Here is a 19,678-nt window from a genome sequence, read left to right as displayed (position 1 = left end):
ACATTATGGAACACACTATTATGCCATAACACATTGCTGCACACTATATTGCCCATTACATATTATGACACACACCTTAATGCCCATTACACATTATGCCACAGCTTGACAAATTTTTGTAAAATAGGGACAATGACAGTACGCGCCAAAACTTTACACCGCAATGCCTTTTACATGTCACACAGCCATAGTATACCACATGCCCTAATGCCCATTACACATTATACCACACACTGTAATGCCTCAAATCCTAATAAAAGGACCCCATATAAAGTATACTTAAACTAGGACCTGAAACTTTAAATGGAGAAATAGAATGCTTACTCTGTGAGCACAGCATCAGGCACTCTTGTCCTTGTCACCTTCCTCTGTTTCCAGGGCAGCGGGAGCAGTACTGAGTGTGTACTGTGCAAAGGCTGCTGTCTCTGCACCAACAGGCCAGCCAGACACAGACAGTGATCACAACAAACTGACAGCTCTTCCTCCCTCCATGGTCTGTTATGGTCTGCTCCCTCACAGAGCAGTCCACTGTGTCCAGCAGCAGCCCTACTGAGGTAGAGTGACTGACATTGACAGCCGGGAAGCAGGCAGAGGATCCTTCCCACAGTACAGCTGCAGCCCCGGTGCTGCATAACAGCAATGACCTGCGGGCACTTGGCACTCTGCCCAGCCTGCCACTGTATGGAGGTGATGGACGGCGGGGGGAAGGAGCTCCTTGTGCGGCTGGGCAGAGGAGGAACAATGTATTAGCTGCCGCGCAGAGGGGCGGAAGGAGGCGCCGGGCAGTATCCGGGCAGCATCCGGCCAGCGTAGGGCAGGGGGCGGCGGCGCGTCATCAGTAGGTGCCTGTGCACCCCCGTGCGCACGCCTATGATGCCGTCAATATGCTAATGATGCGCGCGGGGGGGACGCCATGCAGCGCAGCGCACAGTGAAGCCCAGGAGGCTTCAGCAGCGCTATGGCTACTGTAGTGCAGCTAAAATCGGCCCACAAGGCCATCGGCCCTTCTGGCATTTGCCAGAAGTGCCAGATGGCCAGTCCGGCCCTGGATGCATCTAAGGATACTAAAAGAGTTTAAAGGGGTGCTAGTAACACCAGTAACAAAATTGTTCAACCAGTCTAACTACAGTCACTACATGTCACTAATTCCAGAGGACTGTAAAAGAGGGAAGGTAAGCCCACTGCACAAAAGTGTAAGCAAGGAAGAGGCAAGCAACTACCGACCAGTGAGCCTTACATCAGTAGGAGGGAAATTGTTGGAAATACTGGCAACTTACAGGATCCCAAACAGCATAAATTTTCTGGGGGACATCATGGCAAGCATATCGTATTGACTTTTTTAACTAGGTGACTAAAGTAATAGATCAAGGAGGGTCAGCATTAATGTAAAGGCTTATGGTATGGTCTTTTATCACAGACTGCTATAAATAGCAATGCATGGGATTGGATTCTGAGACGGTTGAATGGTATATCTCCAGAAGGATATTAGTTCATATTAATAGCACAGCCTATGCATAGGGCCATCCATCTTGTTCCTCGCAACTGTGACTCCTAAAACATGGAACAATGATTGAATTGAAAAAAAATAAAAGTCACATCATGCAGATTAAGATAGACCAATAAAGAATGTGCTGTCCCTCGATCCCTATTGTCAGAGTTTGTATATTCTCCCCGTGCTTGCGTGGGATTACTCCGGGTACTCCGGTTTCCTCCCACAATCCAAAAATATACAGATAGGTTAATTGGCTTCCAACAAAATTAACCCTATAATGTCTGTGTGTGCATGTACATGTGGTAGGGAATATAGATTGTAAGCTCCACTGGGGCAGGGACTGATGTGAATGTTCAAATATTCTCTGTAAAGCGCTGCGTAATATGTATGCGCTATATAAGAAACTGTTAATAAATAATAAATAAATAATTTCAATCACCAATGCAGAAATATGCTGCACTACTCAAGTATAGGATAGGATAAGCAAGTAATTTTCTATGTAGTGTCTGTCATCCAGGTGATACCCCATAAACCTAAAATAATCAGGATGTATTGGGAGCAAACCGAAAGCTGACTCAACATCCACTATGCCCAGATAGCTTCATTGTCATCATCCATAATGATCTAAAGTGCACAATCAAAGGACTGACTTGCCACAGAACATATGATTTGGAGGGATAGCATCCTTAACAAATGACCCAGATGGATAAGATAAATTCTGAATTAATCAGAACTTGGTAGGCGTCCTTTTAGGGTGATGATTATTTCCCAATGCGCAATTGGGCAGAACTACAAAATGACCAATTATTCACTTTGTCTCCTACATCTAGGGCAACTCTCAAGACATTTACAGTTCCACAAACACATTCCCTTAACTTAAGCAAATACTAAAATCTTGGAATAAAATTCAGCACCATCTCTGTCTGGGTACAAGGTCAACCTATAGCCTCCTAACAGATTGTACAGACTATCTTTATTAGCAGACACAGGCTCGTTGGGCTTTCTGAAAGGAGGGGGACAGAAGAGGCTCACACAATTATGCTGGGTACACACCAGGATGACAAGGGTCCGATCACATCAATCTAGATCCAATTCCGACCGATTGGATGTAGATTGTGTGGTGATTGGGCCCTTTTCTGTCCTGTTGTGATCCGATTCCAATCGGATGCGCGGCCCTGCGGGTCAGTCGGTCATTAATCAGATCCTACCTGCAGCAGGTAGGATCTGAACACGACCAAATACCCGGGTGCGGGTTGCGATCGGATCGGTACCGCTCACGGTGCACATCGTGAGCGGGTCATGCGTTCCGCGTCATCGTGAACGGATCGGACAAGACACTGACGACCCGCTCTCGATGTGCATCGTGAGCGGGTCGTCCTGGTGTGTACCCCACATTAGAAAGGGTGTTGGGCCACTCCACTGCTTAGGTGAGTTTGTAGAAAGGGTGTTGCCCATAGAAAACAGGTTCTACTATATCTCTCATTTTCTCCATTTGACTTGTTACTCGGAGCATCAGGATCAGCGGTGACTGAATGGATGTCAGGTGTAAGAGCTGGATATGTCCTGCAACCTGCGTTTGACATGTCGGACCGTTTGCATTTTCTAAGCGCTAGTAGCTAGCCAGCCCTAGTAATGCAGAAATAAGTGTGTAAATAGTTTTATTAATCAGTGACACTGAAGTTAAACCCAGGAACTATTCATTAATTAGTAAATATAGATGAGATGTACAGCTCTGTGATATACATGTTGGGTCTTGCCCAATAGAAACCGACTGTCAGTCTGTCCTGTTACTTGTTCATCAATATATAAGGACAAAAATAGAGTTAACCGAGGGGAACCAGATGCCTACAGTACCGTTTACATGGTTGATGTTTTAAGAAGAAACATTCTCATTTTATGAGCAGCTGCAGAGCAGAGAGGTCCGGCCGGGTAGGTGCACAACTGCCAAACTCCACTCTAGTGAACTGTTATATAGCATTTGTTGGGTGGAAGAGTACGGTTTATTGTGGTCAGCAACATGTTCCTGGAATTTCAGCCAAATAAGTACCTGGTATGTTAAACAGACATGTATTGCTTCAGTTCGTTAAATTGTTTAAATTGTCTTTTCTTTGTGCACACATGGAATTATTTTTGCCCGTGCATAAAGGAAAATCTGTAGTTCTTCAAGCACAGGGCCCAATGCTGTTATGTGGTTCACAACCATTGCTCCAGATCGCACTGCTTTGCCTAATGTCACTGGTGAAATCTCCCACTGTATATCAAAGGTTACTGCTGTCCACAGCACTGATATTTTATATACAGTGGTAATGAAAAAAAATGTTTGCTTTATCACTAGAAAAAGTTCTATTGATAAAAAAAACCATGGGCTCCTGGGGGCCAGGGGGTCACATGCACACCCTGCACCCAAATTGTTATACACTACATACCTCTATGCCAGGGGAGGCCAACCGGTCAGAGGTAAAGAGCCCAAAAATATCTGTAGTCAAGCTAAAGAGCCAACAACATGCGCGCGCCTTCGACGCGCTTGCCATAAAAAGGGCATGGTCTATTTGGACCCCTTGGGTGGGTGTGATACACATATGCCTCCAATAGTGCAGTGCCATATATACATATGCCCCCAATAGTGCCAGATACACATATGCTCCCATGGTGCCAGGTATGCCCCCCACGGTGCTGGGTATGCCCCACGGTGCCACAAACTGCTATGCCCCCATAGTGCTAAAAAGCTGCTATGCCCCCACAGTGCCAAAAACCTGATATGCCCCCACAGTGCCAAAAAGCTGGTATGCCCTCACAGTGCCAAAAAGCTGCTATGCCCCCACAGTGCCAAAAAGCTGCTATGCCCCCACAGTGCCAAAAAGCTGCTATGCCCCCACAGTGCCACAAACTGCTATGCCCCCACATTGCCACAAACTGCTATGCCCCCACAGTGCCACAATCTGCTATGCCCCCACAGTGCCACAATCTGCTATGCCCCCACAGTGCCACAATCTGCTATGCCCCCACAGTGCCACAATCTGCTATGCCCCCACAGTGCCACAATCTGCTATGCCCCCACAGTGCTAATTTCCCAGCAGCAGCACTCACTGTTGTTGCTGCTGCTGCCGGGCGGGGAGAGGACAGTCTGGCGTCCCCCTGCAGTCCTGTCATGACACCGAGGGGACAGCACATTGCGCGTCTCCTTCCCCCCCTCACTTCCCTGTGACTGGGCCGTCCACCAATCAAAGCTTATGGGCCAGCTCCTGATTGGCTGCCAGCCCGCGAGCTCTGATTGGCGGATGACCCAGTCACAAGGATGCACAGTGAGGGGTAGGAGAGATAAGCGATGCGCGCTCTCCTCCCCTCAGAAGGAGAAGGGATACGAAGAACCGGCAACGGGTGATGGGGACAGACGGTGGGCAGCAGTGAGCAGGAGCCGCACTTTAACAGGGGGAGAGCCGCATGCGGCTCTAGAGCCACAGGTTGGCCACCCCTGCTCTATGCCATCTCCAGAGACCCATGTCAGCCAGCACTGCAGAGCTACAGAAATCACATGCGCAATATAAATGTCCCTGAGAACAACGGGCGCATACCTCCCAACATGACCCTCTCCAGGAGGGACAGAATGCTCTGCTCCTGGACTTTCCTCTTAATTCATGATTGCCATAACATGTGGTGAAACACCTTTCTTATTAGTAAAAATATTCAAAACAGGTGAAGGCAGTTATACAATAAGAGGAAAGTCCAGTAGCAGAGTAGTTTGTACCTCCTGGCATGGGTCATGTAGGGAGGTCTGCATGCGGGCGCCATGTTCTAGGAGACCTGTGCATGCCAGAGTTTACTGCTATAAGTGTGTCGTGCTGGAAAAAGGGGATCGCATGGAGCCTGCACAGAAACAACCTTCTCCTCGCAGAAACAACCAATAAATGAGGTGATGAGAAAGCCCTGGTTGTGCTTCTAGTCTAAACGAAGCTTATTAGAAAATCTGGTCTGGGGTATAGCTAGTCAGCATTGTTGGAAAATGTATAATTGGCACAGATAACCTGTGAGAAGCATCAGCATACTTCCCAACATGACAGGAGGGACAGAATGCTCTAGTCCTGGACTTCCATCTTAGTGTATGATTGCCATCACCTGTAGTAAAACACTTTTTCTTATCAATGAACCTGTGATGGCAATCATAAATGAAGAGGGAAGTTCAGGAACGGAGCATTGCGTCCCTCCTGATATGGGTCATGTTGGGAGGTACGCATCAGGTAAAGCACCAGCAAGCATTGAGTATCTGATGAGATAAAGAGACCCAAGTTATGATGCTCCCACAATTCCACTAACTGGATTAAGGTTGCATTATGGAAAACAAAATCCTTTAAGACCTAGCTGAATTCAGTATATAATTAATTAAAAAATTTACTTTAAAATGGGTATGCATTTGCAAACCTGTGGGACAGTAATGCGTAGCCGCCACATCTGCCAGCTTGTAAGGAGGTTGTGGAGACCGTACATATCTGCCATCGATCATAGGGTAACACTTTCCCATGTTTCTGGCCTGAGAATAAATGCTGCACTATTTTTGTGTAAGGGAGGGATACATGTCAGATGTGCAGTCCCAATATCCCTGCCCGCCAAGCCATGCATTTCTTGTTTCCAGTTACAATATACAGAATTTCTGTGCCAGGATTTTAGAAAGGTCTCTCTGTTAATAATAAAGACAACTAATGTTTATTAGATTAGGCAAGGCAAGGCCTGCATGCTGCATACATAACTTGCATAATATTTTCCATAAACCCACAGAATTGTTTACCGTATTGACCATGAGGTATGTATTTGCTGGGCATCATCTTTTCGTGCAGTGAGAAGAGATTTAATCTTATGCTGAAGATCCACTCTAGCGTTAGGTTGATGTTAGACCAGCCAGAGAGCTCCAGCTTGCTACAGCTAGTTAATATCCTTGCATGAACCTCAGCTGACAGATTTCCATACTAAGTGCAGCCAAGGAATCTGCCATATATTTCACATATTTCAAATCTCAGTGCGATTTATTTGGGCTCCGCTTAGCTTCTCTGTTCCAGCAGCTGGTTTAAGTGTATGAGCCAGTTGTGTCATTTCTGGAAATAAAAGTCAAGTACAGCTTTGCAAGGCCTAACCCCTTCCCTGCTGGATGTTTACTTTACTAATCCCCCAGCAGCCAACATGTTAAAATCATTTTAGGCTTTCTAAATAAAATGAAAACGCCCTTATTAGCAAATGTCCTTATACTCTTCCAGGCAGTGGGGCAACTACTAGTGAGCTAACTCTTGTCTGGGAGGTAAAATCTCATGGTATTTATGTTTCACAAAACACTTATGCTTCTTATTTTTCTTCTTTCATAAAATATTTCTACAAGGTTTTAATTCTTTTCTGTGTTGTCTTCCAGGGAAGGTGCATAAATTTCACTAGGGAAAAGAAGCCGATGCCCCCAAGATATCCACTGAACAATGCTCCTCTTCTGTCTCCTCCATCAAGTCCAATCTATACACCCCCTCATAGTCCAATTTATACCCCTCCCCCACCAGTAAGTCCACCTCCTCAATCAATACACTCTCCACCGCTAACTCCATCACCAACAAGTTCTCTACCTCCTCCACCATTAGCTTCACCTCCGAACAGAGCTCCGCCTCCAAGTAGGCCTCCACCTCGTCCTTCAATCTAGAGTGCTCCATGCAGCCTCCCATCTCCGATATCACTGGGGATGCTTTAGGAGAAGCTCTTCATCTTGTTTCATGGGATGGATTTGAAATTCATCAGAGAAGCTTCTGCCAAAACCACTTTTATAACCACTTTTTCTATTGATAAGCCATGTTGAGTTGTGGTTTCATCAACAGGTGGATGATCAAGCTCTAGACTTCTCTACATGTTTGGTCATCTGTTGAACCAGTTGATATATTTGGTTGTCCTGAATGAAAGTCACAAATAAGTCATTGAATGCTCGGTCTCCAAATTCAAATCGTTAGGATAAAAATGCTTAACAATTAGAGAACGGTAGCATACTATTGACCACAAAGGATTTATTTGGACTCCACAGTCAATTAAATGGCACTCTTTGGTGGTGCTCCATTGAACTACTGGAATTGTTTGGAATGGCTCAGCAATCAAATTTTTTATTACGTAAATCGACCAATAACTATCGGAAAGGCCATCTTAATGGAATGGAGGTCCAAACTGAAAACCATAGTGCAATGTTATGATGTTTCTACATGTCTGAACATTCAAGTTATCTTCTAAATTGTGTTGATCAGTTTCAATGACCCAGTATTTAGCACTTATGTTCCAAGAAGACTGCACCATCTGATGACCGCCATGGATTGATGCAACATCGATGACCATCAATTAGACCATTGCATTAAATGTTTCAATTTATTTAATTATCAAATTCCTTATTTTATATCTATGTTGCCGATGTTCTGTGAAAGAAGAGCCAATTTTTTATACCACCTCGTAGCTAATTTGAGAAAATAATGGAAAAAAAGTAAATTGTTTCCTGTGTAGCTCTCAAGGAATATAAGAAAACCAGAACCCCTACTGATTGCCCTCAGGGTATTAAAATGGCCTTGCCATCTGGAGACACATGGACCACTGACCAATATGGAAGATTTAGAGAATGGAAAACAAGGAAGAACTGCATGTTATATAAGTACCTCCAGCGAGACTGTCGAAGGGAAAAATAAAATGACAAAATATTATATCCCCACAGGAGGGGATTATAGTCTGTATGGGACCTGATGAGTTTGGGCAGCAGAAGGCTGGACCTTTGCAATAATAAAAAAAAACTGCCATAGCAGATTCTATCAAATTAGATTATGTATGAGTTTCGCAATGTATTTCTGGGCCCTCTGCCATAGAGGAATCGGAGGATATTCAACACCATTTATACACTTGCATTGTTTTTTTTAAATAGTTGTATGTAGAAAGTATTGCTTTTTTACTATGTTATATGGGGAACCGGGTGTTGCTAATAGGGGTTATGTGTTTATCATCTGCTTCATTTGTGGATGTCACAATTATCACTTGTACATGCTCACACTACAGCGGTGGCAGTCTGTCCTGGACATTTAATTTATTTGAACAAATAAGACGGTAGGAATCTGCATAAACCACCCTGATTGTGCAACAGAAATAGGGACATTTCACAACGTGATGCCGTTTCTGCAGTAATTGCCGCCTGCACAAAGTCAGTGAGCAGGAGAGGAGCAGACGGAAACATTACTGACCAAATATACTGTAGGACACTGCTACTTCCATCTCATATCCTCTCCATCATCATTCCTTGTTTTCATTTGTCTATTGATCTTACAATACTTACAATCGTATTGTAACATGAACAATTCTGTCTCAGACTGTCTGCCACTTTTTTTTTTGGTAACATTTTTAAAACACACATATTAGTGCACACACGTGAGGGTGATTCGGTTCCTGGAACTTATTTCACGATTACCAGTTAAAGGACGGCCCAACCTACAACACAAGTTGATCTGGTATGAGAAGACATCTTGTAACATTCTCTTATATGTATATAAAGGTTGCTATACCCTGATGTTTGACATTTATTGGGGGTTATTTATGGCTTGCAGGTGCATTGCAAACATGGGAATCTACTTGTACGCTACTCTGCCAGGTTATATGCATTGTATAGCCCAGTAATAGGCAATGTGATAGCATTCGGGTGCAGAGTGGTAGAACTCATTAGGGGCAGGATTACCCATCATTTCAGTAAAAGTTCAAAATATACATTTAATCGAAGAAAGAGACACCGTAAGTACATACGGACATTTCAAACATGTGTTACTAGCTATAACAAATGGAAAACCAGAAAGGAGCTGGGGGCCATTTTATATAAATGTTTAGAGGACCACATGAGGCCCTAGGGCCTCTGCCTATGAGATACATATAAAATCAGTCTAATAATTTATCATGCGTATACAGGTTGAGTATCCCTTATCCGAAATGCTCAGGACAACAAGCAATTTGGGGATTTTCTCAGACTTACTGTATATCTTTTTGCAAGCATACTTCTGGGAAATGTACAATAATTACAGGTTGAGTATCTGTCATCCTTAATCTGGATATCCGAAAACCAAAATATTTCGAAAACCGGTTTTCAGAATACTTGGGGGTCCCCCCCTCAACTCGCACCATTTTTCATACTCACCTGGTCCCCCGGCTGTCCCGCAATATCACATGGCATCCATTGGGTTTGTCTTCAGAAGCATCCCTGGTCCCAAGGATGCATCGCGCCAGTGCACCGGCGCACCTGCACAATGCATCCTTGGGACCATGGATGCCTCTAAAGACAAAGCCTATGACCGCCGTGTGATATTGCGGGACAGCCAGGGGACCCGGTGAGTATAAAAACCGGTGCGAGGGTGGGGGGACCCCAAGTATTCTGAAAACCGGTTTTCGAAATATTTTGGTTTTCGGATATCCAGATTAAGGATGACGGATACACAACCTGTAATTATTGTACATTTCCCAGAAGTATGCTTGCAAAAAAAGATACAGTAAGTCTAATTTATGTGTCCTATTGTGCACCAAGCGCAGGCATTTGTGTGCCTTAGAACCTCTGCAACACATTACACACTTAAGGCGCATACACACTGGGAGCTTTTGCCCATGATCAATGCTATGAAAATCATTGGCCGACAAATCGCTGTGTGCATTTTCACCTGGCCCAGCGATTTTCAAGGGGGCTGAACCACTTTCCATAGTTGGAGAATGGTTCACTAGACCTGTAATACGGCCAGAGATGATGCGGGAGTGCGCACCAGTGCTCATCGTACGCCTATTCACAAAAGGACATTTTTTTTAGCTGAAAGTAGCTAAAAACAGGAAAATGAGCTGCTCTCCCAGGCTTAGTGCATCTCTCTTTTCACTGCAATGTTTCTATGCTTTTTGGGATAGTGTAAATGTTTAACAATCAGCATTATCATGGGAATTAGCTGCAATAATTAGCATCTACATTGTGTTTTCTATTATGTGGCATTGTGCAGCTCCTCCCCTCCTGTGCTGCTTGTGATGTATATAATATTATGCCTTTGCCTATGTATCAGTCCCCACTTACCTGGGCACTAGGGGCCTTATTCTAAGAGTTCATGTGCACCCGTGCAATGTTTTTCTTGTGCACATGCGCATTTCTGCGCATGTGTATGCGCTGTGTGCGAGTGGCCACGGCGAATAGAGTGTTCAGGGGGCGGCGGGCCAGGGAAGCGCCCATGGGTACGCCCAGCGTTTCATGGGTGTTCGCATGTAAACGCTCGGAGTTCTCATGGTGGTTTCCCGATGACGTGGGTGCCGGGGGGGGCCCGCCGTGTCCTCACATAGGACACACGCACAGCTTAGACACCCGTGAGTGTCTCTTAGGTTTGCGTGTAAGCTATACATCATTCGATGGCCGGAGACCATTAGATGATGTGGGTCTCGTCCCCTAGGCTGTTTATGCAAAAAAATCCATTCACAGCTGTGCGGGCGAATTCACCCTGCGAAGGGGGGCAGGTGGCAATGCAAGCGGCAGGCAGGCTTAAAAAGACATGCAGCGCTGCGTGTCAACCAGAATAACCTCCTTGATGTAAGTTATTATTGCACCCAAGCAGGACTTGTCATGTGGAATACTGTCATATTGTATTTGTGTTTCCATATTACTGGAATATAACCAGTTAGTGTATTCCCTTTCTTTGTAATGACAAACATTGTATACATAATACACTGTTCCATTAACCGGGGGCTTTCCCAGCCAGAAGCAATGGTGCTAAAGAAGTCATCCTTAGTACAGCGTAAGGTCACCTGATAATACTATAATGCTTCTAGGTACCAATAGCCATACAGTGTATTATATCAGTGATGGCTCCACTCCACACAAGAGGGTGTGGATCACAGGAAGGTCGACATGCATTACGTCGACCAATGAAGGTCGACAGGTCAACACATGATAAAGGTCGACATGGCTTTAGGTTGACAAGGTCTTTAGGCTGACATTGGGAAGGTTGACAGTCAAAATATCACCATGGGTTTTCCATGGATTTTGCCCCAAATGTCGACACAGACGACATGGACATTGTATTGATGCACCATGTCCCCTTGCATGGTTTGCTGCGCTTGCCATATTTCGGGCACACTATTTTATACTCCCTCCACACCCTAGCAGATGATAGGGCATGAAATACCGCCTGTCGCCACATGTCGGCTCAAAAAAAAAAGTGAAAAATCCATGTTGACCTTTTAAAAGTTTACCTTCCCAATGATGACCTAATGCTTGTGCCAACCTAATGACCCTGTCGACCTAAAGCCATGTTTACATTTTTCATGTGTCGACCTAAGGCCTGTTGACCTTTAGTGGTCAATCTAATGCATGTCAACATTTTCAATGTCGACCTAGTGACCATATAACAGAGGTGGGGCTGCAGCACAGTCCAAAATTCAAATAGAGGAGCCACCCCAACTGCCAGTGAGTCTGTTTGGTGGCAGTTGCTGGGCCTCTCCTACTTTGAACTGTGCTGCAGCTCTCCCCTCTGGAGCCTTCCCTGATTATATCTGAAGTTTTGGACGATGATGGGATGTTCCTTGTCTTGAATACGATGCCATGTTCAGAACACACAATTGTGTCCAGTAAAAAGAAAGCATTGCCTTGGAAGCCATATACACACAACCCCAGCCCTGCATTGCGCAGTCACAAGCACCATAATAAGCCAACAGCATTTACACCACATGGACGGGATTGTTGGCTACAGACAGTATAGTATTAATTGCACATCACTGTCAATACTACATGTTATAATTTGCCTTGAATGCGGACATTCCTGAAAATCAAGAGATTCCAATATATTAAACCACACCAAGTCAGACCTGCCCATCCTAGCTGTCTCCCTGGTTGGATAAGCCAGGAGATCATTTCCCATAGCACATGAAGAGCTGTCATGTTGTGGGTTATTCTCCTGCATACACATGAAACACATGGAGGTATGTCCCGTTACTTGTCCGGAATATTCCGTTGTGAGTGATTGCTTGGAATATGAAGGAAATCCCCACAGCTTCTCATGCTGCCAAGAGTACACACTTCCATCATGCAGCCAGAATGCGGATGTGTGGGGTCATGGTGATAGGTCATGGCTGGGACTCGTATTGGAACTGTAGCCAATAAGAATTATGCTCCTTGATTTAAAATCTCTTCACACTTCCGTCAGTCCTGGACTTCATCTTATTCTACAAAATGCTGGATGATAAATAGTGAATTCACCCCTCGGACATAAGTGGGATTCTTCGTAGGTTCTGTGCTGTGTCATCTTGTCACATTTGAACTATATTTTGTTGTTATACGTGATTGTGATTTGGTATTAAAGCAAATCTCACAAACTGGGTATTGTGGAGTTACTGTATATGTGCATCTCTACTACAGGTGTGTACGCAAGCAATGTGGTAAAAGCTGTCCAATGGTTCCACAAGCCTGGAGTCCCAACAGGTAACAAAAGGTCCAAATGAAATGGCAAAACACGCTAAACACGTTTCGGATCTATGATCCTTCCTCAGCAGCAAGACAGAGCCTTGCCAGTATGTGTCTTAAATAGTAAAAATCCTTTGACATCAGCAAAAGCCGCTACTTCTGATTTCAAATGTTATATCTGCATAGCCACTAGTGGTGACAATACATTTGGGAACCCTTTTAGCGCTGGACATCACTGTATTTACTGCCTCGATTATTGGGACTATGTAAAAACCGGACCCGGACAAGACCCTGGACCACCAGACCGGACATCAAAACCTGCAGTCCGCAGCTTGTAGTGTCCGGTCCGAGGGGTGTCTTGTTCGGGGGGATGCCTGTGATAGCTTTCACCAAGGACATGGGGAAGGGGAGATTACAACCTCCTCATGTGGTCAAGACCGTTCCGGTTTTTGCTACATGCCTGGACCGTACAGGAAGGTTTTTTTTCTCCCCCTACTCCTCTCCATGGTGACAGCTGTCACATGAAGCCCCCCGGACAGGAGAACCCCAGGAACAGGACACACACCCCCCCCCCCCCCCCCCCCCGGAACTGACACTACAAGCTCTGGACTGCAGATTTTGATGTCCAGTCTGGGGGCTTGTCTGGGTCCGGTTTTTACCCATACTCTCGATTATTTGTTTTCTGAATGGCACCCCTTACTCTGCTTATCTACAGTAGCTGCTTTTAGTTTATTTTTGTGCGCACTTTCTCAGTTTGTATTCTTTTCCTTTGTTAGGTCTTATACATAATTATTCCACAGAGCATGCTCACAGGTACACTCACTGGGATTGCTGAGTGGAGACTGAAGTCTGAGACATGCAGCTCCACTTGTTGCACCCATGACACAAGGATAAAGGTGTTCCTGCACACACACAGGGCCCGATTAACAATGGGCCTGATGGAGCTACAGCTCCAGGCCCATTCTCCCATCTCCCAATAAGCTCATTTTGTAGCTGAGGGCCAGGGCTTCCCAACGAGCCCAGCCCCACATCGGTAGCCCCCCGGGAACCAGAGATACCGCCAGGCAAACCTGGAACGTTTTTCCCATAGGATAACATGGGACCCGCTAATTCCGAGCTCCACCCGGTTCCAACGGCTGCCAGTTCCCCATACGGCATCACAGAAGGTTGAGGTTGATCTCAGTCTAACCCAAATCGCTGGGCCTTCAATCTGATACCTGGTCCATATGGGTTCATTGGTTCTAGAGATATTGCGGGTAAACCAATGTTCTTTTCATTTCTGAAATGTAATTTCATGGCGGTTCATGTTGTTTGACATATTTCTCTGGAACCAAACGGCCCAGTTTCACGGGACCAAAATCATTCGAAGCCCATGGACTAAATGGGTCAGTTGGTTCAGAAGATATAGCAGGTTGTTTAAAAGGGGGCGGGGGTGGTTTTCTCTCCCCCTCACCCCAGAAAATGCAGGGACTAGGCTGGAGTAAAACGGGCCAGTCCGGGAATGTCCCTGCATGATCCTGGGACCATATTCCCGGGTAAATCCCTGCATTTTCTGGTATTAAAGGGGTATTATTTCAAATAGCCTGGACCTGCAGTGCTCTGAATACAGCCGGGAAGCCCCCTGCTCTCCATTACAATGGCATGCGATGCGATGCAATTTCTAATAGTACTGGCACCCTGATGGGTGATTACTATGTTAAATGCACCCACAGTGTTATCGGTACCCCCACTATCAACGTCAACCCGAAGCGAGCGAGCGTAGCGAGCCCTGCGAGGGGAAGCGGAATACATATGAAGTTATCCGCGTGAGCTTGCCACGCTTCGGGCTCGCCACACTATAGAAAATCAACACCGCGCCAACGAGGATAGTGGGGGTATGAAAAGGTTGGAGGACGCGTAATGCCGCCCCCCCCCCCCCCCCCCCCGCGCGGGCTCGCTGCGCTCGCCACGTTTCGGGTTGACATTGATAGTGGGGGTGGCGTTAACAATGGAGGTGCATTTAAGATCGTAATCACCCATTAGGGTGCATGTACAATTAAATCATCGTTTTCATCGCATCGATCTGGTCGCATGCGATGCGATCACTGCGATCAAAACTGTCATAAGAGTAAAATCGTGGGTGCCATGCTAGGAAACAAGTACCTAATTTTTAATAGACATTATGGTGTTTGGCATAATACGTAATGGAGATTATGGGGTGTGGCTTAACATGTAATGGGCATTATGGTGTCAATTTTTAATACGCGCCTTTGGCGCACAATGCCCCTATTTATGAAGCATATTGTGCATTATTGCTCAATCAGTTTGGTATAATAGTGTGTATTTTGGCTCAATCCATGTGGCATAATGTGTAAGAGGCAAGTACAGTATAAGGGGGTTACTATTGTGTTGCATGATTTGTATATAGGGTATATGGTGTGGTAAACTTAGGTGACCACATAAAAGGTGCTGAAATGTTGTCTACCAAGTTTTGGCTTTCAGTATTTTTTTTTATGACTGGAGTGCCGCCTCACCCCTCAAATATCTTAGGACATCGGCATCCTGCGGGTGCACCTTTGGAGAGCACCCGCCAATATATCTCCCTGCATTTTTCTTATGCCAGCCCCCTGCCTTTACCAGGCATATATAATTAGTTGAAAGTATTTACACAAATAGAGACACACCCATGAGCAGACCACCCAACCAGAACACTGGTCACGCCCCCACATTATTAGGTGCTGGCCACAACCCCTATTATTGTGCATAATAGGCCCTTGATCATTTTCAGCTCCAGGCCCATTTAGACCTCAATCTGGCTCTGCACACACATAACATTGCAGGAACACAGCCATGCTAGCATTGGGTGGTAACTGACTTGACGGGAACAAGCATGTAACCCTGGGTAACAAGAAAGAAACACCTGACAAGTATAAAATACCTGGCAACAAGCATGTAGGACGGTATGTCCTACTGGGGCATTATGTTTAAGTGGCACTGCGGGGGTCATTTTGGGTGTAAGTGGCACTGGAGGGGCAATATGTATAATTGGCACTACTTGGGCCTTCCACCATAGGCCTTTTTTATGATAGGCCACACCCCTTTGAATTTCCTCACTACCAGTTTGTTTATGCAGGACGGGGGGGGGGGGGGGGCAGTGGGCATTTGTAACGGTTCGCACTGGGAGCCAAATTGCCTACATACGGCACTGCGTAAAGGGGCCATGACATGAGGGGGCGAATTCGGGTGCTGTTGCTGATGTTTACACACTGCCGTAGAGTGGCATATCGCCCCCCTTCCTTTTCCTGCATGCTGTTTTCAGGGAATTAGATTTCCCGGTGAAGTGAGTGTTTAAGTCGGAGCCACACACACACCCCCAACGTCTGGTCGGAGTAACTGGAAGTGCAGCAGCAGTGAGCAGGCAAGTGCCTCAGGATGTAGGAGGAGTTGGTGACATGCAATAGCGGTGAATGGTTTTGTGGTGCAAAAACTGGTTATACAGGACTGATTGCATAATAGGTCATGTAAAGAGTTTTGTTGGCAAGAAAAGGTGCATTGATTTGATGGAAAAAAGGAGCATGTGGAGGAATCAGGTAGCATAGTAATGGCAAGTAGCAGAGTCTTTGTGCATTAACCCCTTCAGTGGCAAACCCGAGAATTTTCCTGGCTGTGCCTCAGTGCCCAGTCTGGCAAGGCAGGAAAATTCTCAGGATTGCCACTGAAGGCAGGAAAATTCTCAGGATTGCCACTGTTTAGAGCCCAGCTACCTCCCCTCCTCTGCGCCTCCTCCTACCCCCATCCCCCTCAGCTTTTCTATTGTATTCTCCGGCACCGGTTTATGACAAGCCGGCTGCCGGGGGCAGGGACGGGGCACAGGGATGGGCAGCGGCTGATTGACAGTTCAGCGGCACTGCCCGGAACTGGGGAGACAGTGTTTATTTTTAGGGAGCAATCCCCATAAAAAACTTGCCAAGTGGGGAGCACTGCCTAAACTCCTTTCTTGGGGTTGGGTATGAAATCCTGGCAGATGGTATCCCAACAGAAGCGCGAGAGCCTCACCCTAACCGTCCCCATAGTGGCTAACCCCCTGTCATATTTGCCTACTTTTGAAAACTGGTTTCAGGGAGATTATAGTTGGTAGTAGAATTTTGCACAGGGCCCCTCCCAAAGGGCGTGTCTAGTTCCATATATGGAGAGATTGTGAAAAGAGATTGTGAACATGGCACCTAGAAGCGTGGGTGTGTACTGCTACATCTGAGAGGAATCTTTTAAAATGACTTATATCCAAATGTAGATGAGCCTTAGAGCAGTTAGTAACAGCTACTATACTTGGTAAAGTGCTGGGAAATGGCGCTGATGATTCAATGTAAATGTATCTGTCTCTCATTCCTTTTTCCCCAAAATGTAACAGTGTAATGTGGGCTAGGTGACATGAGGGAGATTGCTAGACTAATGAGGGAGAGAGGAGATTGCTGTTATTTCAGGGAGTCTCCTGCAGAATGCAGGAGGGTAGGCAGCTATGCCCCTGTACTTACCTCTGGGTTCTGGTGGCATTCTATCCCAACAGCCAAATCCCCTTTGTTGGCCTGGCTCTCTGTTCATTCCTGTCTTGTGATGTGTCACTATTTTTCTTACATACTTAATAATATAATTGCTTGAGAAAAAAAGTCCTTAATGAATTTAGCCTTCATCAACTCCATGGTCTATTCCCTATATTTTACTAATTATAGTAAAACAAATTCAAGCCAAAAACAATGATAATAATCCTTAAATAACATGCATTCAATACAGGCATGTTTACATTAGATTATTATATTATATTATATTTGTTATTACTGTCACTCTTTGCGATCTATTTGGTAATCAGGACAACACCTTCTCCAGCTTCTTACCGCCTACCTTCATCTTTCTGCATATATTATTGCCACGCCTCTTTCATCACTGGGTACACCCACTTTGGCGGATGGTGACGCCCCTTCAGTGGACTCATTTACGTGGTGGGCTCTTCATGCCCCATTCCAACACTGTGGTATATTCCTGTGCTACATATTGTCTACAGTATTCTCCCAGCATCCTTAGTCAGTACCCTCCCTTTCACTGTAATTAAATAATTGTCCCTCTCCGGCATCCAGTGCAGCTGCTTTTTGTTGTAGATGGAGAATCCATATAAAAATTGGACAGCTCAAACTAAGCTTTAGCAGAAGAAACTCTCAAGCCATTCAGCAGAGCTAGCGAGAAAAGCCAACAAGGACTATTACGCCTCATTACAGCCTCGTTAAGGCCTCGTAGAATGAGCTGCCATGGAAATATACTTAGGCTGTGGATGAAAATCCACAAGTTATCTGCAAAACAAACATTTTTTCAGTTTAACTGTGCAATTTATAAAGCATCAGCTGAAGCGTGCAGCTAGCTGTTGCTAATTTTCAGAGACAGTCCCGATATGGACTAACCACACATTAATCAAAACAATACTGTAGACATACGTGCGGCCAACATGTTGGAGGGAGCATTGCACAGATCACTATGAACTGTCCGGACTGTGTTATACTGTACAAAGGTTAAAATTAAGAGTTCAAAATACAATTAAAAAAAAATTACTGGGGAAATTTACTCAAGGAAATTTGTAAAAAATAGGTGTATTTGTATCCAGATATACACTTATTTTTGACATTTACTATCCCGAAAATACGGCAATTCGTATTCATATTGATAGCACATTAATACGAATACGAATTGCCATATTTTCGGGATAGTAAATGTCAAAAATAAGTGTATTTCTGGATACAAATACACCTATTTTTTTTTACAAATTTCCTTTAGTAAATTTCCCCCTACATAGTGATCCCAACTAAATCTGTGACCAGCCCCAGACCTCCGGATCTGGTGCTGGAAAATCAGGTGTATCGCCAACGTAGGGCGACCCAGATTATCTAATAACCAGCATGGGCATAACCAGATTTAGGTCTATAGCAGGGAGACACAGAGCATGGGGCCCTCTGCCATAACTTTAACCAGCCTTAAACTGGAACTCCTCTGGAAAAGGGGTTTTACCCTAAAGGGTTAACCCCATCCCTGGAATGAAATCAGTGTACAGTTCTAACCCAAAATGACAGGGTCACTCATGGTCATTTGCATTGAACTAAATAGGGAAGCAGTGATTGGCTGAGAGAACAGCTCCCACATTCTATTAGAGCCATCTGTACTCGGTGCATGCATCGGGTCATACATTACTTTGATAGGAGTTTTGGGGCCTCATTCAGAGGTTATTGCAAAGCAATTATTTCTCTTATAGGCAAAAACATGATGCACTGCGGGTAGGGCAAAAGTGGCACGTGCAGAGACTCTATGCTGGAACTCTACTTCCCGAAAAGCTCCCACTATAGAATGTTTCAAAAATAGACTCAAGACTCACCTGTTCTCTCTCAAGCATTTCACTAATACTTACTGTTTGTTTGTGTTTTGTGCTGTATATCTTTTCTATGTGTGCAAGAACTAAATAATCCCTAAAGGAAGACAATATTGCCTTTAGGGGGTGGGGTGGGAAGGGCGATTAAAAGTAAAAAAAAACATATGTGGATTAGTGTATCCTTTGCAAAAGGTAACTGAGGGCCTGATTCTGGTTCACTCGCAAAAGCAAACGCTCTCTCTAATGGACAAAAACCATGTGCACTGCAGGTGGGACAGATGTAAAATGTGCAGAGAGAATTAGATTTGAGTGAGTTATTTTGTTTATGTGCAGGGTAAATACTGACTGCTTTATTTTT

At 45.1% G+C, this 19,678-nt stretch overlaps 1 protein-coding gene across 1 annotated transcript in view; it reads left to right on the top strand.

Moving 5' to 3' along the window:
- Positions 1-9,041, top strand: part of ANTXR1 (ANTXR cell adhesion molecule 1) — a 198,668-nt gene extending 189,627 nt beyond the window's left edge. The window contains exon 18 of the mRNA XM_083184560.1: positions 6,885-9,041. Within this exon, the coding sequence (XP_083040686.1) occupies positions 6,885-7,160 (276 nt within the window). The 3' untranslated portion in view covers positions 7,161-9,041. The remainder of the gene's footprint in view (positions 1-6,884) is intronic.
- Positions 9,042-19,678: the final 10,637 nt, after the last annotated feature.

This window comes from Crinia signifera, chromosome 4 (assembly GCF_055691185.1).
Source record: "Crinia signifera chromosome 4, ASM5569118v1, whole genome shotgun sequence".
Taxonomy (NCBI): domain Eukaryota; kingdom Metazoa; phylum Chordata; class Amphibia; order Anura; family Myobatrachidae; genus Crinia; species Crinia signifera.
This window is presented reverse-complemented; position numbering and strand designations above follow the sequence as displayed.